The 27,226-nt window shown below is 36.8% G+C and overlaps 1 protein-coding gene across 3 annotated transcripts in view; it reads left to right on the top strand.

The window, feature by feature from the left end:
• Window positions 1–27,226, top strand: part of MYO16 (myosin XVI) — a 370,295-nt gene that overhangs the window by 301,086 nt on the left and 41,983 nt on the right. For all 3 annotated transcript variants that reach the window (XM_040056866.2, XM_040056865.1, XM_040056864.1), the window contains exons 28-30: window positions 6,191–6,293; window positions 20,094–20,190; window positions 25,509–25,755. In XM_040056866.2, the coding sequence (XP_039912800.1) occupies window positions 6,191–6,293; window positions 20,094–20,190; window positions 25,509–25,755 (447 nt within the window). The remainder of the gene's footprint in view (window positions 1–6,190; window positions 6,294–20,093; window positions 20,191–25,508; window positions 25,756–27,226) is intronic.

Raw genomic sequence — 27,226 nt, 5'->3', positions numbered from 1 at the left:
CTGGTCAGTTTGTTGTAAGATCACTTTTAGCATTATTAGTTTTCCAAAATTACTGTACTTTTATTTTCTCCCTTAATTCTTATTGGTCTGAAAATCTAGTCACTTAAGACTGTGTTGCTTGATATAAATTAAGATATTAAAAAATCAATACTGGTATGGTAGACAGGTACTTTGAAAGTTTGGTTCATTGCCATATATACTTATTAATTATTTCAGGTACATTGCACTTCACACTCACATTTACAACATTCTGAATTATTTCTGTGGGTCTCTATGAAGCAGCCTTAGTGCAAATTTTTTTCATGAAAAGGTGAACCTCATAGTCTTCTTATACTGAATTTTTGTAGTCCTATAAAAGAAGCCCCAAATGCAGTCTGTCTGATGTAATCTGTCTTTTCTAAAAGCATCTTTTTCTTCTTCACATCCAAAAATTTATTCTCTCAAAAGTTTTGAATATGTGCTTTGCTTCCTAATATTTATGTTCAATAATAAGATATTTATGTCATATATATTGTACAGAGATTGACAGAATCAATTTGTTTTCTTGAAACTATAATAATCTATTTTCTCTTTTCTAATTATCTGGAATTTCTCATTTTCCTCATATTTCAAAAATAATTAGGTTATTCCTTCAGGAAAAAAGAATATAACAGAGGAAAGAGGAATGGATGACTATGTATCCTTTATATAAAACTAACGTTAATCAAAATTCCATCCTATTCTTTGCTGCTCACTGATTTTATAAGTTTTCTACTGAAAAAATTTCAGGAAATCTCTCTTCAGTAGATAGGTTCTCTAGATGTTTCAGCTTTCAGTTGATAGTCTTTTCAAATACAAACCTTACCTAACCCACTCTTCCCATCGTCCCCAAATGCAGACAAACCAAAATAAAAATCCTGAGCTATAAGCACATAGTGACCAAGTTTGTCAGACAAAATCCCTTTCTTTCACATATTTCAGATATCAACAGTTAATGATTGTCAAAGAAAGAGAAAATGACCAAAAAAAAAAAAAAAAAAAAAAAAAAAAAAAAAAAAAAAAAAAAGAGAGAGAATTTACCAAGACAGCACAACATGAACCTTTATGATGGCAATATTTGCATTTCTTCTAGCAGAAATGTGGGACACAATTTAATTTTGATTGCTGCTTTTTATTTACTAACTTTCCAATCTATCTTATTAAGTCACACCTTGTTTACCTTGGCAAATAGAGGACATTGTAGTAAGAAAAGGAAAAAGAAAATTAAACTACAACTTAATTAATTATACTAGCAAGAGTGTTGCTCATTTTTCACTACATAAGTTGTGTTTGGATATTTTAAACTTAAAAGCACCTAACTTACCACTCTTTTAAAGCAGTTACCTGCCAGCCATATGTGATTTCTATTTTTTAAGCAATAAGACAAAGAGATGGAAAGAGGGAGCTTCCTTCAGGAAATATTTGACTTATGATGTAAGAAACTATTCTCTTCCTGAGGACACTGGATTGCAGTCAGTAGCTCTAAATTTATTATTTTTGGTGTTTCTTTCTTAATTAGGCAAGAGAGAGACATGAGAATAAGAACAGCAAAACAACCAAAGCAGTTCTGTGGTTTCAGTTCAAAGACATCTTTTATTAAGCTATTGATTTGGAGCTGCTTGTTTTTCTGCCCTTTGTACTTGCTGTGTTTTTTCCTTTAGTGCCTTCCATCACGTTGTGCTACTGAAATTGAGTGAGTTGTGTTTATTCCACTGCTTAAAGATTTGCTGTGCATACAGAACTGGGAGTACAGCCCTACAGCCCATTTGTGCACACTCTGTGTAAATCAAATAGCGTGCTGAGCCTTAGAATATTGCTGTGGGTTACTGTGCCATAACCTGAATTGCAGAATATTCTGTCTTGGGGAAAAACAGCCTGCTGGATCTTGTCAGCTGTGCACTTAGAGAGGTGAGGGAGAAAATGATTAGATAACATCCTTATCTGTGAGGACCCAAGAGAACCGCGTTTTCCCTATTCACAAGCTACTGGCAGCAGTATCTACTCCAAACAAACAAAAAATTTCCCTGATAGAGCACATCATTCAGAAGCAAAGGAATAGAGGTCAGAGCACATTTCTGCACCACCAGAGAATCCTGGCCAGTCTATACATGCTGTGAGCCTGTCTAGCCAGAATGTCTTTCTTCTGTTTATGCCTCTGAAAATGACGAGTTGGGACAAGGAGAGTGCTGAAGGAAAAAGATGGGAAAAATGGATCTTCTCACACTGATATCATGTGGATGGGCCTTCACCCACCTTCACCCTGCTAGTAGTGTTCACTGTCTCAACTTGTAACTAAAAGAGGTTTTGCATTTACTTCCTAATCAACAGTACATTAGTCTTGACATAGCAGTGGAGTGGTGGTGATTCAAATTAATCCTTTAGGTCTCCCTGTTTTGTATTTTATTTTGGATCCCCTAGTAAATGGGTTGCTCTGGCTAGCCATGAAATACTGGGGATTTTTAACTTGCGGGCTATGAAAGGGATTCACTTTGTCTAATCTCAGCTGGAGGCAAGAGCATCTTTATACTCAGTGGAAAGACATGATGGTCTTACAGTGCACAGTTCATCTGACCTATTGTAAACATCAGTATTACAGTAAGGGATATGTAATATTGATGTTTATTACATATCCCTTACTGGAATATTACAATATTGTAATATTCTGAGATATGACACCAGAATATCCTGCTGAATCTTGGGTCTAGACAAGTAACTCATAAATCCAAGTTTAGCTGAAATGTATTTCATAGGATTAAAGACCTTTTCTTAGCAAGGTAGCAATGAGTATGCTTCCTGGATTCCTTAGGATCCTCTCTAAAGCCCTACAAATACATTCTGCGTTATCTACTGGGGGCAAAATGTGTGACCTGTCAGGTGAAAAGAAGCCTGGTACTTAACTGGGTTTGTTCATTCACTTCAGAGCAAACTAAGGCTGGGATGCTAGGGGAAGAATTCTCTGTAAGGGAAAGTTTCAAAGATTCCCCAGATTGCATTTCCACAGACGCAAGATCCTCTGTTGCCAGTAATTCAAATTGATCTATATAAGCCTGTACCATAATTTCAGTATTCTTATTACTAATTTCTGTGATAGACTAAATTCTGGGAGAGAGGAAAAAAAAAAAAGAAAAAAAAAAAAAGAAAAAGAAAAAAAAAGTTCTTTTGCTATTCCTGAGAATGGTTAAATTTAAAAAAATTAAATTATTGTGTCTACAAGGAAACACAAGGTCAATCCACAGTAAAAAGTATCTGAGATCCAAAATACATTTTGCATTTTGATAATAATGTCACCCCTTCAAGTTTTTATTTCTTTCTTTATATCTTAGTGCATTGTCAATTTAAAGAAAAATGTTTTCGTTTTTTCACTCATTTAAAACTAAATACAGAAGAAATTATGTAAGCTTATGGTCAGACCATCTCTTCTGTCCAGGACAAATTTGGGCTGCCACCAACAGGTGTAATCTTCTTATTCCCATTCATTCAGGAACTTCCATTAATTCCCTGGCATTGCAATAGGTATATGCACAACTGGACTAAAAGTCAAATTGGGAAACCATTGTAGCTGAAAAATAGCTGCAAACTTTGTGTTCTTATCTTTATACAAGGTGGAAATGGTTGATAACAGATGATAACACAAGACATAAAGGTACTTGTTCATTCTGGGTGCCTAGCCAGTAGATTTGAACCAGTGATAGGACAAATCAGGAAGCTCTCTTAGACCCTCTGTTAGTTGCCCTGCAGGATGAGTAGCTCAGTGAGACAAGTAGGCATAAAGGTGAGCTTCCTCTCAGTCACCCAGAATGAAAGTCTGGACTTCTCCTCTGAGTCCATCTGTGGCCAGTGGAGAAAGGCACCTCCAGAGGGCAATGTCTTCTCATTTTATCAAAAATACCTAGAATGCATACAACAAGTCACCCTGTGGAAATACCTGTCTTCACTGACTGTTTTGAGAACAAAGTGACTAACTCAGGCTAGGAGCACAGCTTTTCAGTGTCTGGCACAGGGAAAAGTAGATCATCTCCCAAATGTCCTGCTGTATTCACAGAGGAAGTTTATGGCAGAGTTAAATTTCCATAGCTTCCTCTTTCTCTTACTATCATAACCCATCCTCCTTTACATAGATAGAGCTTGCTTTAACAGATAGAAGGCAGTTGTGAACTCTGATTAGACTTCCAAGATAATGTGGTGGAATTTCAGAGACTTCAAAAGCTAGAGGAAAATGGTGGATCATTTTTGTCTGGCATCCTATATAATACAGATTGTAAGGAATGTTTGGCTGTTCTTGAATTCTATCATTTGCATGTCTTTAAAGAAAACTTGAGCCAAACTTAGAACCTCAACCTTTTAAAATTTAGTTTGGCTTTTTTTTCGGGAGAGAAATGTTTCTTTGGGTTTCTGCTGTAAGGGAGTTTCAGGCTGACCATTTTTGCAGTTACTTCTTCTTGAGTTGTGAGTCAATGCTTAGTCATCTTTGCTTCAGTCAGCAGTTGCTAAGCTTTCAAGCAGTTGTTTCTCTAACACCTCTAATTCCATGTGATTTCTAAGAAAAACCTGTTGATACAAGTAGGGCAACAGGGTGACCCTGGCCTTAATAGAAACATCTAAAATAAATATCTTTGTGACCATACAGCTACTGGAATATTGGGAAAGTGCTATCCCCAGTTTTCTAATGCTAATCTGGAGTGTGAGACTAAATACAAGGACCTTTAGTGAAGTTTTGGACCCTTCTTGCCAGCATTCCTCCAAACAGTTCCTGGGCACAATTTGGGAACAAGGACAGACTAGTGACCAGTCAGAGAAGGCAGCTTAGACATGGTTACACTCTGTTGGAAGGGGACAGAGTTTAATAGAACATAGCAGATTACATACATAATATTAAATGCATAAACCAATCATCAGTCTAGGGTTGTGCCAGATGGTTTCTGTGCCAGAGAAGCAGTCCCTCTCACTTTTCATTTACTAGTATAGACTTAGCTACGGGACTGCTACCAGACAATAGAATATTTCCAGAGCTGAGGTACCCAAGGGTCCGTGCAGCTTGATGAAACTAGAAGTCTAGGTCAAATTTGGTCCTATAGCAGTTTACCTGCAGATGTTGCTCCAGTGTTGCCACAGCTCCTGTGACAATTGAGGTCCCTAGAGTCATTCTAGCACTACAGCTTTGCCTACCATGCTGAGTGTAAAGGGTCCCAAGACAGCACAATTTTGGGTTGTAGCAGAGCTATAAGTGAATTTGGCTGTCAAATAAATAAATAAATAAAATGTCAGGAAATGTAATTAGCACACAAACTTCAAAACTTATCAATTTCACTGGGAGTTTAATCAAAAGTGACATGTTTACAAAGTGTATATCCTTTTCAAAGCCTGGCTTTTTGTAACGAAAAAGCATTTTGACTCATTACATGCAGTCAGATCTAGACAGAGGAACACTTCCAAGAAAGTATAGTAATACTATGTAGCATTAAGATGAATAAAATTCATCCATTTCTTTAGTAATAAGTTAGAATAAATTTAATAAGTCCACAGTTAAAATTTGAATTTCATACTTTATTGGACTTTGTACTACTTAAGTTTTCTTCCTTGATATTTTTATGTGGTACATCAAAACGCCCTTTAATATCCAGCACTTTCTCTCTTTGAAGGTACTCAATGCTATAATCAAGTCTCCTCTTGCACTTCTTTCCAGTAGTGTAAGCTGATCAAGTTTCCAGAAGTCTCTTTGCTACATAACTTTCCGTTCAAAAAGAAAATTTATTTCAGACTGATGAAAATAATTTTTGTCAATGTCACTTTCTTATGAATTACGTCTTAGGAGGCAAAAGTTGTATGATACATACTGAAAACATATTTTCCTCCTTTCAATGACCCAGTTCAGTCCCAATGATCTTGACTGGGGAGGCTTTTCATTCCTTTGGCACTGATTTCAGTGAGGAATCCAAAGAGCTGACAGGAAGCAAATTTGGGGTTTAGCCATCACTTGTTATTAACCAAGGTTGTGTCTAATAATATACAATATTTAGAGTGATTTGCCTTCTTGTTTTCTTCACCCTAAACAGAATCCCAAGCTTCCAGTTTGGATATCAAAGATTTGAGAGTCAAAGGAAAACTGACAATTTCTACAAAGATGTTAACCAGGCCAACATTAGAGTAACTCTACTTCTGCTGATTTTTCTAGGTATAAAGATTTGGCTGATACAGCAGCAGGAGAGAAGAAGAAGTTGAGTGCCAAGGAGAGATGTCGTCTTGTTCTTCAGCAGTGTAAATTACAAGGCTGGCAGGTTTGTGATCTACAAAGCAATTAAAATATCATTCTTTAAACAAGCTAGCTGAATCATTTCTGTTGGTGGCAAGCCACCAGATCCTTTGCAGCAGTGTATTCTTTTGACATTTAATAAATGCTTAGATAAATTAGCAAACCAATTTTCAGAGTTTTATGAGTAGCTGTGATCATTGTGTCAAAAAATCAGTGTATTCTTTTGGGAAGAAAAGGATTCAATTAACCATGCACACTGTGTAAATTTTGATCCTGATTTTTGAAGGTATTTGATATTTATATTTTAGTGGTTGAATGGTTCCTGAATAACCCTACATATTGTATTTCTTTAAAACCCTATACTAAATTCTCTACTGTCATAACAGAGTGGACTCTAAACAGCTGTTTAGGATTTCCCAGGTAGTCAGTGCATTTGTAGGTGCCAATATGCTGATCCAGGTACACCAGAGAACCTGATGTTGCCATACATCAAGTAAAGTTTAAAAACAAACAAACAAAAAAAAGTATCAAACACTAAACCAGAAATTATCAACCCCCTATCCTGTCTCCTTATCCTATTTATATCCTAGTTAATTCTCACCAGTATGATGACTGCAAGGTGGATGTCTCCATTTGGCCACATTACTCAGTTATCTGCTTTGGATAGCTTTGTAATTGAGTAGGACTGATTTCTTTAATATGTGCATTTTAAAAAGAAAAATGTGTTTTGTTGCACAGTATAGAAGCTATTGAATAGAAATGAAACTTTCTGTGGCTTCACATACAGAGCATTCCTGCAGGCAATGTGAACTTCAGATTTAGGTCTTTTTCCAGCCTAGCAGGACTGAAATTCATTACACAAGAGAGCATCCAGACCAATTTCAGGGACAGCTGTGAAGTTAAGAGCTTGGACAGTGATTTGGGCACTCCCATAGGCTTCCTCATTTTAAAGAATGGGGTCTTCTAATTAATGTGTGACCTCTGATTAAGATGCCCAGAAAAGTTTCTGCAATCTCTTTATAAAGGCCAAGGAATAAGTCAGAATGTGTGCTATCGGTATTTCTCAGTGGCCCAGATTCCTTAGTAACAACAGGAACAAAAGTAGCCCACCACTGGGCTGGAAGCACACATACATGATCACCTGCATTCAGACACATAAAATTTTTATTTCATCAAAATACTGTTTAAAGCTGCAGTTTAGTCACCAAGCAAAGTAGAGGGCACATATAGCCCCTCTCCTTCAATAAGACCAAAAGACTGAAAAGATAACAAATTAAACTAGATTTGCTTTTCCTAGCCAGGTTTTGTAAGCTTGCTCTGATCTATGTTCTGCATCATTGCCACAAGGTTCCCTATAAAAAACCCAGTCATTACATCTAGAAACTGTACCTTCGTTTACAATTACCTGGAGATGAGAGCACCTCTCACCTTTAGAACTTATGTGGAGATACAAGCTTGACATTGGACAAAAGCTGTGTAACAGTAATTCCATAGTGTGCTCCAGTCACAAAACACAGAGCAGGATGCCTATCAAGTTTATTTCCCAGGAGAAGAACCATTGTTACAGTGCAGAAAAAAAACCAGTTGGTTATCAGTGAAAGACTAGAGCTCAAGACTAGTGATCCTGTAGTGACAGGCATTTGAAAACAAGCCTGAAACCTTGGAAGACAAAAATATTGAAAGAAAATTGCAAAACAGAATCCTTCCATCATGCAAAGGACTGAAGCTTGTGATCTCAAACAGATTTTAGAACGTATTTTAGATTCCAGTATCTCATTAACTCCAGAAGTCAGGTGTGCAAGGATAATGCATTATCCCTCAGACCAGACAGGCATGAAATTCTTGAGACACTGATAAGTCAAATGGAATATGAGGGCTTGGGGGTGAGAGTTATACCATTGTCACTCAGTGACTAAGAAGCGCATGGCAACAGACTAAGCTGCAAGGAACAAGGTTTGAAAAAATGAGTGACCTCCTCCATACACCTGTTTCAAGTCACAGAGAGGTATAAAAAACAAATGGAAAGATGAAAAGCATAGAAGAAAATTTAAGAAAAAAATTTACTCTAAGTCCAGTTTCTTAAATGTCCAGTGAATACCACCTTGGTACCAACATATTTTGTACAGGTGATCCAAAACCACATACCTAACTATCAGCAGTAGTGACTAATGTCTGTCACATAATCTCTCTCTCAGTTTTCTTTTTGATTCATTTGACTAGTCATGAAAGTTGAACTTTAAATAACAATCTAAATGAAGAAGCTTACACAACCTGCATTTGTCATGGGTGCTTTCCTCTATGCTTTTACAGCAGAGGACTCTGAAAAAATAAAACATTTAAAAGGTAGGAAGAGGGAGAAGGAAAGGAAAGAAAAAAAGGAATTAGGAAGCAAGGATGATGTCAGCTAGCAAAGCCAGAAGAAAGGAGTCATCTGTAGGGTATTACTAAAAATCATCCAAAAAGCAGGGGGTTACACGTATAACCAGTTTATTCAGCCACTGTTGCCAGCAGTAACTACTTCAAATGAGTCACTGCTGGAACTGAAAATCTATTTGTTGCAGGAGTTCATGAATAAATCAAAAATTATCTTTCCCAACACTGTTACATGCACTTCCCTGAAGAGCTGTTGCAAATTCAGGTGAAAAAATGAACCAAAAAAATAGCTAAAATGCCCTCATCAAGGATGATGATATTTAGGAGAAAGCAACACAGATCTGAAATCAACCTCCTGCTTATATGTCATCATTATCAGATGAAGTTGTCAACAAGCTCGGGAGCAGAGGGAGAAAAGGAAAGATCTGGACTTTTTAGCTGAGTGAATCTGGATGATACTTTATTTAACTTTCTTCTGATAATGTACCTCACCATCCCATTTTGAGAAAGGTGATATTAACCTGTGGGAGGGAAAAGTGTTCTGAATTTAAATCCCTGAAATTTAGCAAAGAAAATGGTATCTTTGTATTTATTTCCTGCTTGACAATTTTTCTTTTCCTTTTCACATAAGCTGTGTTTGGAGAGTGTTTTATTAACCTACAAAACAACAAAATTCAGACCCTACTCACAGAACATGTTCTTTCTTCTCTTGTAAATACTGCAGTCATATTCTCAAATAGACAAAAAGTGCAGAAGATCCAATACCAGGGTCTGATTTTGGTTTATTTTCTCCTGTTTAGCAGAGCATAAGAGCAGACACTATCAGTTGGCCAATGTCTTCTGCTTGCTTCACCAAATTATGTGTTAGAAGCAAGTATTTATTATCATAGAATAATTAGGATTGTAAAAGACCTCCAAGATCACTGAGTTCAACCTTTGACTGAACACCACCGCATCAACTAGACCATAGCACTAAGTGGCATATGAAGTTGTTCCTTGAACACTGCCAGGAATGGTGACTACACCATCTCCCTAGACACCCTCTTTCAATACTTCATCACCCTTACAGTGAAAAAATTCTTCCTAATGTCCAATCTGAACCTCCTCTAGCACAGCTTGAGGCCGTTTCCTCTTGTCATGTCACCAGTTGTCTGAGGGAGAGGCAGACCTCCACCTTGCTACAACCTCCTTTCATTGTAGCTGTAGAGTGAAAAGGTCCTCCTTGAGCTTCCTTTTTTTCCTGGCTAAACAATGGAAGCTCCCTCAGCTGCTCCTCACAGGAGCACTCCAGGCCCTTCACCAGCTCCATTGTCCTTTCCTGGACATGCTTCAGAACTTCAGTTTCTCTGTTGGAGTAAGGGGCCCAGAACCAGACACAGAATTCAAGGTGTGGCTTCACCAGTGCTGAATACAGGGGGACAATCACTTAACTGGCCTTGCTGTCCACACAATGTCTGATACAGGCCAGGCTGCCACTGGCCTTCTTGGCCATTCTGGGCTCATGTTCAGCCAGCTATCAACCAGCATCCCCAGGTTCTTTTCTACTGGGCTGTTTTCCAGACATTCTGCCCAAGCTTGAGAGGCTGTCTGGGATTGTTGTGGGCAAACTTGGCTTTTTTGAATGTCATACCATTGGTCTTAGCCCATTGATCCAGCCTGTCCAGATCTCTCAGCAAAGCCTTCCTGCGTCCTAGCAGATCAACACCCCAACCCACCTTGGTGTTGTCTGCAAACATAGTGGGGTTACTCAATCCAAGCCATTTATAAAGATGGTTTGGATAATAGGACTGGCCCAAATACTGAGCCTTGGGGAACCCCATTGGTGACTGGCCACCAACTGGATGTGGAACCAGTCACATTCACCACCACTCTTTGGACCCAGCCATCCAGACAGTTTTTAACCCACTTTAAAAAGTGCACCTGTCCAAGCCATGGCCTGACACTTTTTCAGGAGAATGTTGTGGGAGACAGTATCAACAGTTTTACTGAAGTCCAGGTAGACAAACAGCCTTTCCCTCATCCACTAGACAGGTCATCTGGTTATGAAAGAAGATCAAGTTGGTCAGGCTTGGTCAGGCAGGACCTGCCTTTTCTAAATTCCTGCTGGCTGCTGATACCCTGATTGTCCTGTATGTTGCATGGTGACACTCAAGATGATTAGTTCCATAATCTTCCCTGGCACTGAGGTAACGCTGACAGGCCTGTAGTTTCCCAAATCCTCCTCCAGGCCCCTGTTACTGTAGATGAGCATCACACTGGCCAAGCTCCCATTGTCTGGGACCTCCCTGGTTAGCCAGGACAGATGATAAATGATGGAGAATGCCTTAGGGAACTCTTACACCAGTTCCTTCAGTACCCCCAGATGGACCCCATCGAGTGTCCTCTGAGTGTCTGAATGGGACAATAAGTCACTAACTACTTCCTCTTGGGTACGAGGAGTCTGTTCTGTTCCCTGTCCCTGTTTACCAGCTCAGGAGGCTGGTTACCTTGAAAATACCTAGTCTTTCTGTTGAAGACTGAGGCAAGGAGGGTATTAAATACCTCTGCCTTTTCCTCTTTGCATCCAAAAAAGGATAGATATTTTTCTTGGGCCTGTTTTTTTGTTAATGTATTTATAGAAACTATTTTTATTATCTTTCCCAGTGTGGCCAGATTAAGTTCTAGCTAAGCTTTTGCCTTTCTAAACCTTTTCTTCTACATGATCTAGTGACATCCTTGTACTCTTCCAAAGTTGCCTGGCCCTTCTTCCAAAGGTTGTAGACTCTTTTTCACCCTGAGTTTGAGCAAAAGCTCACTATTCAGCCAGGCTGGTCTTCTTCCCTGCCAACTTGTCTGTCATCATGTGAGAACAGAAGTGTCGATAGCTTTGTGAAATGTTGCTGTTCCTTGGGTAAGCTGAGCTGGAGATAACTAAACTAGGACAATAAAATAGTGGTTTCATTGAAGCTGACTTACCGTGCAGTTTCAGTCATGCACTTAAGTACTGGAATTATGAAAGTGCAGAGCTACTAATGAAAGGCAATTTTTGCATCTTGACTCTGTGTGCAGAGTGCAGAGTATTCTTTCAGCTTAAAGGAAATACTCAATCACTACAAGCTTAGCTTGCTGTGACTTTTAGGCACATCTGATGTAAGAGAAAATCAGACTGCTAAATCAAAACAAACCATTTCTACTCCAGGCAGAAAGAAAGTAATAGACTTGTTTAAACCCTGGAGAAGTCAGTGAGGTGATATTTAGTAACTTTAGAGTTAAATGGAGCAGAAGCACTGTCTGGTCCATGTAAAGCAGAAGAATCTCCTGTCCCCCAGAATACGTGAAGGTCTTTATATTAGGAAATCCCCATTTTCAGTGCTATGTTCATTTATTGTCACACAGTGATGCATTAGCTAACCAAACCCTACCGTCCCAATGGCATGACTTAATTTGCAAATATTATCATGCTTTGGGAGAAGTATGGGCACAAACAGTCCTTGGCTCTTTTTACTGACATAAGGAAACTTTCATTTGTTTGGATTATCATTCCTCACACTGTTAAACTTGCAAATATAAATTCAATAAAAAAGAGTTAGCTCATAGCTTACTGAGATTTCTCATCAAAACTTGGAACTCTACATTTTGTTTAGCTAAGGTCAGTAGTCTGCAATTAACCCTTCTTAGTTACTTCAGATGGAGCTTGTTGAAATGCAAACAACTAGTTCCATACCAGAAGAAAAAGAACATCAATTTAATTTGCTTTTACTATAAAGTGTGTCTGTTAAATACAACACTGCAAAGGTCAGACTTCACTGAAAGTGAATATTTCAGCCTTTGTCTGATAGAAATGCTTATCTGGTTAAAAGCTAGCAATCCTTAAAAAAATTCTAATAAAATCTTTGTCTTAGTTTATCTTCCCAGTATTTAGCCTGCTTCCTCTAACCCACAATGATTCCTTCCTATCAGTAGCTTTGAATTCTGAACACAAGAGATCACTCATTTGTCAAAGAATAAGACAGGTCTTAAGTTTCAAATGGGATGATTCTAAGACTCATCAGGTATGAAATAAGCAGTACAAGAGAGTCAGCTGGAATGTTTTAATGAAGCTCCAAATGAGGTAGTTGCTTGGGGTAGATGGTGTGCTAGTGCCAGTTCACACTTTCACAACTACAAACATTGCTGAAGCTGTTTCAGGAGCCAGCAGTGTTTGTGGAGAAATGATCTTTGCCAGTGTGGAGCTGTATTTTCAAACTTGCAGTCATGGGTGTTAAAACAGATGATAAGTTCTCAATACAGAGAAATCCCAAAAGTCCATTTAGAGATTTTTAAGTTCTTATAACACTTCTAGAACTGCAAAGGGAAAGTGTTTTATTACTGTTCAATGGGTGTTTCATTTATTGGATTTGATAGAGCTGTCTTGAAGTATTTTTAAATTCCAGTGTATTAATATATTATATTAGCATACTATGGTTCTTTTTGGTAAAAAGTATATTTATGATTAAATAGCAGAATGTAGAACATAAGTGGCATATGACTAAATCAGTGGAATGAGCAAAATTGTATGGAATTATACATATGTAAATTTTATGCTTAGTTCAGATAATGTTTTATGTTATTTTTTAAACAGAACAGTTTATTTTGGCTAAAAATTAAAATGGTCATGCTATACTAATTGCTTTGTACCTAATATGCTGAAGTACTGGAGTACTTTGCAAGCAATCTAATATATAAGGGAGTATTAACTTTTTTCCTTCCCTCAAGCAGAAAAACTTTAGAGCTCATAAATTGTATGCTAGTTCATTCATTTGTTATTTAGTAATGTTAACTGAAGTCAATTTCCTGTTTGTTTTGAATATCATACTTTAAAGTCAAATTTCTTTTAGGCAATTAAAAAACAAAATCCTGGGGCAGGGGGAGGGTCATACTAATAGAAATTATTAAAACACAAGTATCTATCTTTCTTTCATACTTTGGATAATATCAGTAAAATTACATTGTCCCATTATATTTTTGTTTCATCTTGTCACTCCATTATGTATTGGAAATAATTTGCTAGTTGCAGAAACCACCAGAGAGTGACTTTTGACCTCACCAGTGCTACCAGAAGACTGGCCTAAGCCAGACACTGCCCACAAGCTTATGCAGTGACTTTAGGATGGATGGTTGACTTTGACCTCAGAATGCTCACAAGCTCTCACTCTTTCAACACAAAGCTCTATTTTTTGTTCATATTTCTATGAAAAATATATCTTTTTCCCTTGAGAATGTATTCCTCCCTCTGTCCATCCATCTTTCAGGTTTTGCTTAGAATTACTAGTCTTGCTAACTCAGTTTTCTTTATGATATCTTTTGCATCTCAGATCTGGATTCCGTGTCTTCCGCTACTCCCTCCCGCCTCTACTGCCTTTTGACACTTTTCTAAATACTTAGCTTCATATTTGGTCCCAGTCTTCATCCTTTATTTGTCTGTGATTAGTTTTCCACTCTCCTGTGCTTCCTCTCTGTGCCATTGCTCTCCATGTCACCTGTTGCCTGTATTTCTCATTCATGCCAAGAGACCCTTTCCTATTTTTTCTTCTGTGTTGTGAGTGAGTGGTTTGGCCCAGGTTAGGAATGAGATCAAAGAGCAGGCCTGGGGAGGAGGTGGGGAGAAGAATATACCACCAAATTTTGATGTTGTGTCTGCTTCTAGAATTCTGAAAACTAGAATGATAGGTGTAGTGGTTTTATGTTCACTAAATTTTGGTCTCGGTACTTACTCTTTTTGTGGGAGAGAGACTAGGAGAAAAACAAAGCAGGCTTAACCTTAAAATTAACAAATAGTTTATTAACATACACTAAAAGAATAGAAAAAAAGTTGAAAAAAAACTAAAACAGAATGAAACTTCAAAACCACTCTTCCCTCCCCTTACAAACTATTCACTTTCTTACAAAACAACATAAAGAGACAAAACTTGTAATTTTCAGTCAGTTTCACTATCTGATAATAGTCTTTCATCAATTCATTAGGGGAAGAGTATCTTTTCGAGTCATGGATCCCACTGACAACTCAGAACAGTTCTCTTGTGGGTTTTAAACTGTCACAAAAACAACCGCCCAGAGAAACCTGCCTTTGTGACCCTCCCAGGAGCAGGTTCCCAAGCTGCTTATGGGTCATCGGTCTTAGACTTTTGCATACTGGGGTGTCACCTTTTAAAGATGAATAACTCCAAAGCAAAGAATTCTTCACCTCAAGGTACAGAAATATCTTCTCACTTCTTCACAGGCACAGGGGGCTTCTCATCTTTATCTCTGTTCAAACATCTTATAGGATATTACTTAGTTTATCACAAACACCTTTGCTTAAATCTACACACAAATTAAAACAATCATCTCCCCAAATGCATATCTTTCTCATGATTTAAAGGAATGACCTAAATATAGAGTTCATTTCCATGGCTCAAGTAAGAATGGAACAACCAGCTCTTCAACCCTCTGTCCCAATAGTCTTTTCACTCTTGCTCTACTGACTTCATGCTGTTGTTCTTTATGTTCACTCTGTCCTTTCTTACTCTCTCAGAGAAGGGCTAAGCTCTGGAAGCTTCATGTTGCCAGGAAAGAGTTAAATCTGCTCAGAGTCTTTGTCTCTCCCTCTGTAGCTCGTGGTGTTGGATGTTCAAGGCCGTGCTGGTGAGGGAGGAAGAACTCACAGAAACATCAGAGATCAGAGCACTTGGGCAGTCCAGAATCACAAAAAACCAGGCAGGATCATAAATGCCTTCTCAGCCCACCCCTCAGTGTAAATTGGGGTGGCCTCGGTCCAAATGGTGCCCATAGCTCTTATCAGAGGCCCAGCAGAGATCTCTCCCTGCTCCAGGGAAGTTTGGAGAAAGTAGTTGTTGTAAAGCAGCAACCTCTCCTTCCCCCTGCCCCGCTCACCCGGGAGCTGATGGAATCCGGCCAGGCCTCAGGCCAGCTCCACCCCAAAAGGGGGGAGCAGCAGGCCCAGCTCGATATTACCTGTCTCTCTCCGGCCAAAGGAAAGAAGAAAAAGGGCCCACCTACAGGAAATTCATGGGGTTTTATATGGTACTTCCCAAAGTCGCAGGTAGTAATTCTCAGTGGTTAAAAAAGATGCTAATATTCTAACTAACTCTCTGATAGGTTGCTGTCTCTTCCAAAGCAATTCCCAGGTCTTGACCTGGAGAATTATTCTACATTTTTCTATGACTAAAAAACCAAACTGTACTAACTCATGACAATAGGTCTGGTAAATACCAAGATCCCGTGAGATAAAACTGGAGTAGGGCTTCCCCTGCTGAGTGTTTCTTACATGCCTCTTATATTTCCTGATCACTTCCTTTCCTTTCCTGTAAAACAGTTCTTCATGTTGTCTCACAAGTATGGAGAGCTGTGAGGTTTGTACAGTTTAGGGAAAAGGAGTGACCATTATTCTGCCTTTCCCCAGACACCTGAATGACAGTTTTCCTCCCTAAAATCCAGCGCCTGACAAAAACATATATAAGTGCTTGATGTCACTTGTTTGAATACCAGATTACTCACATATTTTATATTAAGGCCATAAATAAACTATGCTAAAATGTAGGTTTATTCAGTATGTGCCACAGTGCAATGTCAAACACTAGTTTGCAGAGCCAAAAAAAGGACTTTTAAAACGTATGAAGCAAAATGAGAAAGTAAATCTTTAAAAATAAAATTTCAGTCCTTAAAAGTCAGTGGCCTGTATTTGTCATTATAATATCTTTGTAGACATGTACACAGCAAGAAGACACATTTTACAATAGTATTAAGGCTTTTTTCTAAATTTCATTAATGCATTGTGAAAATGTGTGTCATTGTGTAAAATATCATTAGACTATAGTTCTCTGTCTTTTGTTGGTAGCTATTCTGAAAGTACTGCCAGAAACACACAGCACTCCCACAAATTGCCTTTTTTAAAACTAAAGAACAGCTTTACACATTCCCTTGACACCTATTAAATATGAGCTAATACTGCCTCCATGCCACCTACACACCATCTCAGCATCCATTCCGTAGTTTTGAATGTCTGTACTTCTACATCCTACACCTTTTCTGCAAAATTTGAAAAAGAAAAAAAAAAAAAAAATTTGGAAAAAAGAAAAAAAAAGGAAAAAAGAAAAAGAAAAAAAAAAGAAAAAAAAAAGAAAAAAAAGAAAAGTTGACCTGTAGTAGCAATTGCAGCTTTGATAGTCATTAATGACAATTTTACTTAGTCTTTAAAAAATGTGCCATTTTGAAAAATAACATTTTAAACCCTAATGCTTTCCTAATTAAAATAACTATGACTGTAATTCACAGATGGTTTACTTTTACAGGAGTCTGAATGGCATTAAAATTTCAGACTCAGATGAGAGCACTTTGTAGTCCAGAAAAAATATTGAAAAGTGAGTGTTTTAGTGGAAGAACATTTGAACCTTTTTCCCCCTGGGCAAGCAGGAAACATTTTGGGTTTAAAGAGACCTGAAGACAGGTGGCAGCCTCAAAAACTGTTTCGATATGCGACATGTGAAATTCCAACATTTTTCAGCACTATTACTTTCACTGAACAGTAAAACTGTAAAGAGGGCAGTGAGGCTATCTTGTACTCTTGGTCATCCTTAGAGGCTCTTAGATTTAATTCAAAGAGTAAGCAACAGAGATTTCTATCTGTACTAACATAATCAAGCATGTAATAGCAGGTTTTCTATACATGCTTCTGTCTAGAGCTTTGCTCTCTGCAGACGTGGTATATGATGTAAAAATCTATAAATAGCTTTTATCTGAATATAAAAATGGATTTGTATTGACATTTTGTATTTCTTCATTCACTTAAAAATTGTAGCAGGCTCCTACTAATGAAGTTCATAGCATAAGTGATGCCACAATAACTCCATTTATATTGTTCCTGGGATGTAGGATGAGAGAAAAGAGCAAGTAAGGCTTTGCATGTCCCCTGGATAGCTTTGTGAGTGCACGCCAGACACTTGTAGCTAAACCAGCATTAAGCTTCAGCAATTGTCTTGGCTGTGATTTTGTGACTGCACACTGTGCAATAAATTGCAACTCATGGTTTAGTTAAATTACACATTTGAAATATAGCCTAAATGTGATCAACCAGGGTGTCAATAATGAGACTAATTGAGAATGGGGTTGTTAATTTTTCCATGGGCATTACTAGTAATAATAGCTTTTTTAATGTTTGAAAGTGCAACTTTTCATCCCCTTTTCTACTGTCAGAGTATCACTATTTCTGTAGTAAGGGGAAAAGCCAGGACTCTGAGTAATTAAGAGCAAAGGACAGAAATAAGGAAAAATTGGGTGATTTGGCATAGGCCAGAGACAGGAGGGAAAAAAGTGTGTGATATAGAGGATTTGTGAAAAGGAAAGGTGGAGTATAAAGACAAAATTTAATCAGAATAGAGGAATATAATTTTATTAAGTATTTGTTCTCTGGCTTTGTCTGAGAGCTGCTCAGATGAAATGGTAATTATAATAACCACATGATAATTTAATTACAGTTAACTATATGAATAATATTTAGTTACTTTTTGCAGAAAAATTCTGTATTTAAGGCAATGTAAGCAAGACGATGAAGATAATAGTAGCCAAACTAGTAATAACACAGGTTCAGTATGTGGTTTGACAAGATGGATGGGAAAAAACTGTTCAATGAACAAAGGGTTAAGATAACAGAGAATTTTGAAAGCTGAAGAAGAAAAGTAAAAATTTTGTTGGAAGTGATCAGTTAAGAAAATGAAGATGAGAGTATGTGCCTAAGAGCGGCATGTGAGTGCACAACTGGATCTCAGGGAGATTGCCTCAGATTAACAACCATACAAAGAAAGCCCATTCTCTATTTCTGAGTTTCTACAGTGGTGAGACAAGTAGAATGTCTTTTTTGTCACCTACTTCCACACACTTGGGGACAATTCAAAAGGGACTGATTTATTGGGAAAAGAGATGCTGATGGGAAAAAAAATAAAATTAGAAAGCATTCCAGTTATGTCATTTGAGTGCATCTGATTTTAACTAAAAGACTTACAATTGCACCATCATTGTTAGTTCAAACTTCAGGATTACAGATTTCTTAAACTTTTGATTCAAAATAGTTGCTCTCTACAATAGAGAGAACGGAAGCCAAGGGACAAAAATTTGCCACAATAATTTCTGAATTTAGTTAATGGAGTTTAGCTGTGAAATATATGTCCTGGCTTTCTGTCATCCAACACTACAAGGATGTACATCTGTTCAGTATTTGGATTAAAAACAATTTGGAAGGGTGTGCAATTAACCCTCCAAATACCTGTCTTCCAGATCTAAAGTAAAAAACACCAGTGTAGCAGGATCGTTCAGTAGGAAGAGAGTGAGCTTGTAAGCTGGAGACAAGCAGGAGCTGGAATGAATTTCTGCAATTTTAGACAGACTTGTATTAATTAATCAGAATGCCTGTTAGCCATAAAAAAAATAATAGGCAAAAGTTAGAATTCTGTAGGGTAGCAAAGTTTTCTGGCACTGTTCCTTTCGTTTCTATGAAGTGAAGAAAGTTACTTCTACAAAATTCCTGAGAAAAATGATTGGTTTATTGTTTGGCTTTTCTTTTCCAGTTACTTGCTGGTTGCTGGGTTGTACGTGGGTTTTAGAGTTGCTAGGTTGTATGTGGTTTTTTAAGGCTATTAGAAAGGAATGCTTTTGAAGACGATATAGAAAAGAATTTTATAGGATTGTTTCAGCTTGTTCAGAAGGTATCAAAAGAAAGGTGTTTTCTTTTGGTCCAACTAGCTAAATTTGTCTCTAAAGGAATGAGAGGATCTAATGATTGTTACTTCAAGAACTACATGAATTATATACAACACCAGAATCAATACTTAGGAGATTTTTCACAAAGAGTCCCTCTGTCTCTGACTTTGATCCTGAAAGGGGACCCAAAACACAGCTTCAGTAAGCAAGGCTGGGAACTAGAATTCATTATTTTACTGGATATTAGGTATTATTGTCACTAATGACAGTGAGTTTCTCCCATCCTTCAACTTCAGTTAAGTTCTTCCTGTTCCACAGATGGCAGCTATCTCACCATTTTCTGTTCTGCATTGGTTTGTCTTGTCACCTTTCTCCATGCACACGCCCTTCTGCTTTATAAGACCTAAACTTTATTTTCTATTATGTTTTCTAACACATTAGAGTAATTAGATTCAGAATGCTTTTTTCCCCAACTTGCATTTAACTTGATGATTGAACTATTTGTTCTGGATATTTTTAGAACTGAAGTGGAACTATCTGTCTGACAGCTTGTTCATCCTTTACAAACACATCTTGTATTCAACCAAGTGATAACTGCATTTCTGTTAAAGAATTGGCATTGTTCTGTTCCTAAATTAGATATTATTTCAATCCTTTGCTGGATTGTTAACATGCAACCTCTATCTATCTGTCATAGTTTCGGCCTTATTTGTTGATGATTTCTCTGCTGTTTGAATTCTAGATAGGAGTCCGAAAAGTGTTTCTTAAGTACTGGCAAGCTGACCATCTCAACGATTTGTGTCTTCAGCTTCAGAAGAAAATTATAACCTGCCAAAAAGGTAACAGTTACAGAACAAGTATTCCTGAGCTGTTGCTTTGTACACAGAGCAGAATATTGCATAACAAAGAGGTTTTCTTCACCTTGAATAGTTGCTGTATTTTATATATTTCCCTACAGATATACACAGATTTTTGAGATTATATTGACATTGGTGATTCTTGCACTTTCAGTCTGTCAAGCGTAATTTTATGGAAAACTCTTGAATGTAATTAAAACTTAGAGGATCTTGAATATTTTCTTTTTAGAGTAAGGTCAGTGATTTTTCAAGGCATTAATATCATCTTTACTTTCTTTTTGAACATCAAATATTGTAACAGTGATACAAAAGTAGAATATTTTCAAATATAGAGACACTAAAAACAAGGCTAATAAGTTAGTGTGCTTAGTTGTCCATATTTTCCCCCATTTTATGCCTGCATTTTTTCTAAGGTCACTGACATTTTTTGGCGTATTTTTAAAAGGAGCTAGTATCCACTGCCTCCTGTTTTCCTGTTACTTATGCTCCATTTCCTATCAAAGTCTCAAATAGCTGCTGGAAATAAGAATATTGCTTTGTTTGAAGAAGCTTCCTTTACACCATTCATTATTTACCTAATTGGTTTACGTCTGCACCAATTCCCATCGTCACCTATTTATAGGAAATTAAAAAGACAAAATCTTACCTTTTTTTCATCAGACACATAATATTGCAGACTTAAGAAATATAAACCCCTTTCATTTCAATTATCTGTTCCTCACTGTAAGCATGTAGTGAAAAAGAGGAAGTCAAGAGAAAACCTGAAGCAAGTGAAATCCAAATGGTAACAGTTCAGAAATGAACAGGTAACAGACACTGCAGTTCAGCTGAGCTTATAACTTGGGCATGATTTTTTAATGCAAATTACGCTATTGTATTTATGCATTTTGAAAAGAAATAACAGTTTATCCTCTTTCCCTTCTTATGCTGACTTATCAAAGAAAGGAAATATTTATCTTTTGGAATCCAATTTGCAAACAGAATGCTTCAATATAACCCTTCACCAAAATTTAAAACATCCTCAGATATGTCCATATTTTGCAGAAGTAAGAGAGCAGATCACCAAAGCCCTCCTGAGGAATGAAGATAATAGGGCTTCTTGGATCCTTATGAAATATTTTCTTGGTTTTGCTTCTATCCTCCTTAATTAGGGTAACTTGAAAAGTCGTTTTTGCCAAAAGTGTGTGTTTAAAGCTATGGGTCATCTAAATGCTTTTTACGATCTGGGAAACCTGAGAAAATCAGGAACTTGGATGAGTAAGCAGTAGTTAGACATCGACTTCATGTCATCAGCTCACAAAAGAAGCTGCCTTTTGCAAACGGGTGCAATTGTAAACTTGTAGAATTAGCATGCCAAAGAGCTCTGGCAGATTTGGAATAGAATAGGGTACCAGTAGATTGTTCTTATGTTATCCTAAAATTGGTATTCATATACTTTACACTGACGTAGTGATGCTTAGTGAGTAATGGTGTTAGTCCCAATGCACTTTTATCACCTTGCCCTTTATAGACAGAGGACTTTGGAAGCTCAATCTCCCCTGAAAACATATTGAATAATAGCCAAACTACTCAGTAATCACAATATAACAAGAAAATAAAGCAGTTCGAAAGCATCCAAAGGTGGGCTATGAAAATGGTGAACAGCCTTGAGGGGAAGCTGTACAAGACGTGACTGAAGTCACTTGGCCTGTTTATTCTGGAGGAGACTGAGGGAAGACCTCATACCAGCCTGCAACTTTCTCATGAAGGCAAGCAGAGGGGCAGACACTGATCTCTTCTCACTTGTGACCAGTGACAGGGCCCAAAGGATCATCATGAAACCTTGAGGCTTGTTGGGCACTGGAACAGGCTCTCCAGGGACGTGGTCCCAGCAGCAAGCCTGACAGAGCTCAAGAACTGTTCAGACAATCGTCTCAGGCACATGGTGTAACTTTTCGGGTGTCCCATGCAGAGCCAAGAGTTGGACTTTGATGATCCTTGTGGGTGCCTTCCAGTTCAGGATATTCTGATTCTATGATTCTAATTTTTGTACCAGGCTTTAAATGTAGCATCATATGCCTAGATAAGAGCTTAGCTTTAGGGGAAAGAGGTCTTGCCCAAAATTACTATCAACTTTTTTTACTTCAAATCCAACTAACTATCCCTTCTTCTAGATTTGGAGGAAAAAAACCCGAAACAAAGCAAACTAGATAAGTCCTTTTTGGTATCCTAGAGCTTATCTTACACAAGGAAAGAAAGGAGTCAAACTAAAGTGAAAGCATGTTTAGAAACCACTTTTTCTTATAAATGTTTCTGTGAGTTTGGAGACTTCCTCATTTTTTGCCACAGGTATGAGAACTACATACAATACTTCTTGACATGAATCACTATGAAAATTGTTTGTACCTGTAGAAAGGGCAATCATGCTGAAGTTCTTCCATCAGAGTTTATATAGATGAGGAATTAACTTGAATACATTGTATACACAATAGTTAATAAATTTCGCACATAATCCAGATCCATGGTCTACTGGAATTTTGATTATTCTAATCCTCATCCTTAGATGAACTCTCAAGTACTAGATATTTTTCTGCCCTTTGGGTGATAACCTCAATTATTTTAATTTGCATAAGTGAGAATTATTTTAGATCTTCATAAATGAGAAGCAAATTCACAAGGCAATCATAGTACCCAGTACCCAACAGTAGTACATGAAACTGAGCAGTAAAAGTCTAGGAGCTGACAGTTTCATTTCACAGCAGTTTTTTAGGTTATAAAATTGTTTTGTGTTTAACCAAAACCAAAATCTTTCAAATTATTATCATTGAGAAGGGAAGGGAGTGTGGAGAAATGTCTATCATATAATGAAAAACCTGAAGTACTCAGTTCATGAAAATGTGTGCAAAAGAGGGATGTCTATCTGCCAACCCTTCCTAATAAATCTCTGTTGAATGTTTCTTCTTCCTTTTGGTGAGTGTACATAATTCAGAGTAGCCGTGCAGTCTCTAAATATTACAATTAGCTCTACTGGATCTCATTTTGTTGGACCATTCCAGCAGGCTACTCTAAGCTGCTCATTCATGCCTGCTAAAAATTCTATCAGAGAACTGATCTTGGTGGTGTTACCAATTTACCAATTTTTTTGGTTTGGTTTGGTTTGGGTTTTTTTGGTCAAGTTAATAGCACACACAGGCACACAGATTCTTGTAAAAATGTTATTTTAAAATACAATTTTTTTTTTTTCTAAAGTCACCCAGGACTTGATGCTTAACTATTTTTGCTCTGCAGAAGATAGGTTTAAAGAGAATATTTTAGGAGAAAAGCATTTTTTTATTATTAAGCTCTTTCAACATTTTTATATTTGTGAGCAGCGAACTTTGATACTATTCTATGCATGTATTCATTCTTTTTGCAGTGGTAACCCTTTGATTCAGATTCAGTAATATCTTTGTTATGAATACTCTCATGAAATTGTCAACAATAACTGTACTATTAATTTCCTTTTCAAGTAAATTGGTTAAGTGCATTAATTTTGGGGGGTTTAAAGAAGTCAGATTCTGTGCAATGTAATTAAAGGCATTGATTGGTTTTGATTATAAAAGTATAAATATTCAAAGCTGTCTATCATAAATTATTATTAGAAATTATTTAAAAGTATCTGAATTTGATTTGAACCCAAACCCAAAGAATTTTGAATAGAAGCTGTATGTTAACATTAGCCTTTCTTATATCTTGTCAGCTGGGCACTGAACATCTCTAAATAAGGAATCTTTTTTTTAGTGTCTAAACAAGGCATTAGAGGACGATAGAAAGTACCTTACATTACCCTATGCTTTAGCTGATTATTTTATTCAATAACATTTTATATCCATAGAAGACTAATTGTATCTTCCTCTGTTGACATTTTTCCTTTTGATTATTTCAGCTTGATTCTTCATTATTTAAGGTTGTTCTGCAGTGATCCTAAATCTGAAATTTAACTATGATGTTCCAAATACCTAATGCATTTTAACTTTTTTATCCTGCAATCAGCATTCTCGGTATCTTCTCCCAAACTCAAAACAAACATCTACACAGGCTATTGTCTGCTGACTTCCCTGATGAAAAACTTTCAACTGACCAGAAACAGGGTAACCATAGGAAGCAAGGATGGAGTTTGACTTGGTTTTGATACGTGTAAAATGATGAAAACCAAGAGTATTTAAGGCAACAGAAAAATAACCCAAAAACAGGTGGTTCTAGATTTGGAAAGAAACATAACCTTGTGGAACTTAAAAAAAACCCAAAAAACAACACTCACAAAAACACAGTACTTTCAGTTAGTATATTTTGAAAAGCCTTCTTCCTTCTAAGCCAAAACATAGGTTCAGAGAATATTGGCACCACCTGTTGCAGGCACTGGGATTAAAATGATCCCCAATTTATTATGGCCACAGAGGCCCCGGTGCCTTGTGTTTCTGATCAACTGTACTTCAGAAAATCCAGGGTACTGGGTGGTATTTGGGTAGAATTTACTGTAATGAATGTACATACAAAAGTATGTACAGTGATACGGCATGAAAGCTATTATAGGAGATGCACTAAAATCTTTTCCCAGCATAAAGCTGACAAAAAGTGTGAAGAAAATGTCTAATAGATACATGAAGCTGATGCAATGTCAATGAAAACCTTTAACTGAAAACTACAGATATGATGTGACAGATACATTTGAGAAATTTGCATTAAATTAATCTAATTGTTTTAGCTGAAAGGAAATGAGCAGTGAAAAGTCTTTTGAGTCAAACAAAAAAGAATCCTGTGATGGTTGTGATTTTGAGGGGGTATTAGATACATTGAAACAATTAAAACATTTTTTAAAGCTGACCAACAGCAGTCATTTAATTCCTATTGTATTTGCTGCAATAAATTTCTCAATATTTTTATTTGAAACAAACTGCAGTGTAAATGTGTGCTTTCACCATCTGTAGTATACATCTATGTATACATCTTACACTATGTATATGTAAGTTGTATGCATTTTATTACATCTATGTTGTAATGTAATAAAAAATAATATTGAGTAAAAATAAACATTTTGAGTTCTGATAGCTCGAATTTATGAATTTACTGTTACACTTTGATTTAAGCACTGGCAGTAGAAAAGAGAAGGAGTTCCATTTTATTATGTTATTTATATACCATCAAATTTCTTTCCTAATTTGTATAAGATATTGACTGAATTTGGCTTGCTCATGTTTACAGCAGAACACACAGTGATATTAAGTTAATTTCCCAATTAGTTGTCTTTCATTTGTCCGTATTTTCTCCTTCCACTATGGCAGTTGTAAGAGGATTTCTAGCTCGCCAGCGCTTGCTGCAGAAGATGAGCATCAAACAGCAAGAGGTCACCTCCATCAAAAGCTTCTTGCAGAATGCTGAGGATATGGGATTGAAAACATATGATGACTTGGTGATTCAAAATGCCTCTGACATTGCTCGGGAAAATGACCGGCTCCGCAACGAGATGAACGCTGCTTACCACAGGGAAAAGGGGGAGGCTAGGAGCAGGCCAGAAGAAGGCCACAAAAGGTAAGACGAGAAACTCCCACTGTGAAGAGTTAATGAGTCTCTTCAGTTTTTGTGGATTCCTTTCCTGCTTAGAAAACCATAGAAATGACTGAAGGATTGCAAGAGGATTCTCAAGTGCATAACCATCCCAAATCAATATTAGGTCATGTTTTTTTTCCCTGTATATCAGGTAATTAAGTCTAGAAACTTAAGGAGACTACCGTATCCTATTCAGGGGGCACTGAGCTTATAGGAACTTATTCAAGTCTCTGAGACACTTATGTTTTACATAAATACTTCTAAGATAAATAGATTATAGTTTAACTTCATCAGACCAAACAAGCAAAAGAAAAATTCCTCTGACTTAAAATACCAACACTGAGAAATTTCCAAGGTAATGAAAAACAGCTAGGAAAGTGTTAAAATACAGTAAAGTCCAGACTAAGAAATCCTAATTTCTCACTGAAACAAGTAGATTGATTGTGAGAAGGATGCTTTTATTTAAAAATGGGAAAACGTTGGGTTTTTTTAACTCACATCAGAGTTTTCAGGAGTACCTATTTTTACAAATCCAGTAAATGCTGGAGAGCCATTCTTTCAGAGCTGAGTACCTGATTTCTCTCTAAGACAGCTGAATGGGCAGAGTTAGCACTTGCAGTTAATCGGTATGTGTCAATAGAAGGAATGTGTCTATAACTTGCTGGACATGTAAATGTTTATTTTTCCATAGGAACTTAATTTTCATCCACAACAACTCCCTTTGCTATCATTGCTTTTGTCAGTAACTTTAATAAAAGTGAAAATGGCAGTGCATCTGCTTAATTAGGTTCAAATATCCCACTGATTACATATTGGAGGAAATGCCTTTGTAGGAAAGACTGTAATTAAACATTACAGTGAAAACAAATTATCCACTGAGCACCATGCTTTTTCATCTTTTGCTATTTCATTTACTACATGGGCAGCTGGCTATATCCTGTGCATGAATTTCAGCTCTGCTGGTGATTTGCCATGCAGAAATACAATTTAAAAAGACAAATGCTTGGGAATTTGTTTGAACAATGGCAGTAGAGACATCTTCTATCTAATATATTAGTACTCTAAGTTAAAAGGGTCTCAATGTTTTGATTCTTGAAGGAATAAAATGTTAGAAGAATTTTTGTTAAAAATCAATTTGTCAGAAGCAACTGGAAGATTATTTCTCAATATGTATTTAAATAGCAAAAAAAAAGGAAAAAAATTGAAAAACTGAATCATAATTGAAACAACTAAACATTAATAATAATAAAAATTAATAATAAAAATACTATTAAAAGTAATAACTAATAATTAAATTTTAACTGGAAGACATAGGGATATTTGGGTGGAATTGATCAAACAACCAGTGTAGCTGGTTAAAATGGTCATCTAATATTTTAAAGATTTTCATTATCTAAATAGAATTTATAGTTGTCTTTTTAGAAAATAATGATAAAGGCTCAGCATTTGCTGC

Source organism: Hirundo rustica, chromosome 2 (genome assembly GCF_015227805.2).
Source record: "Hirundo rustica isolate bHirRus1 chromosome 2, bHirRus1.pri.v3, whole genome shotgun sequence".
Lineage (NCBI taxonomy): Eukaryota > Metazoa > Chordata > Aves > Passeriformes > Hirundinidae > Hirundo > Hirundo rustica.
This window is presented reverse-complemented; position numbering and strand designations above follow the sequence as displayed.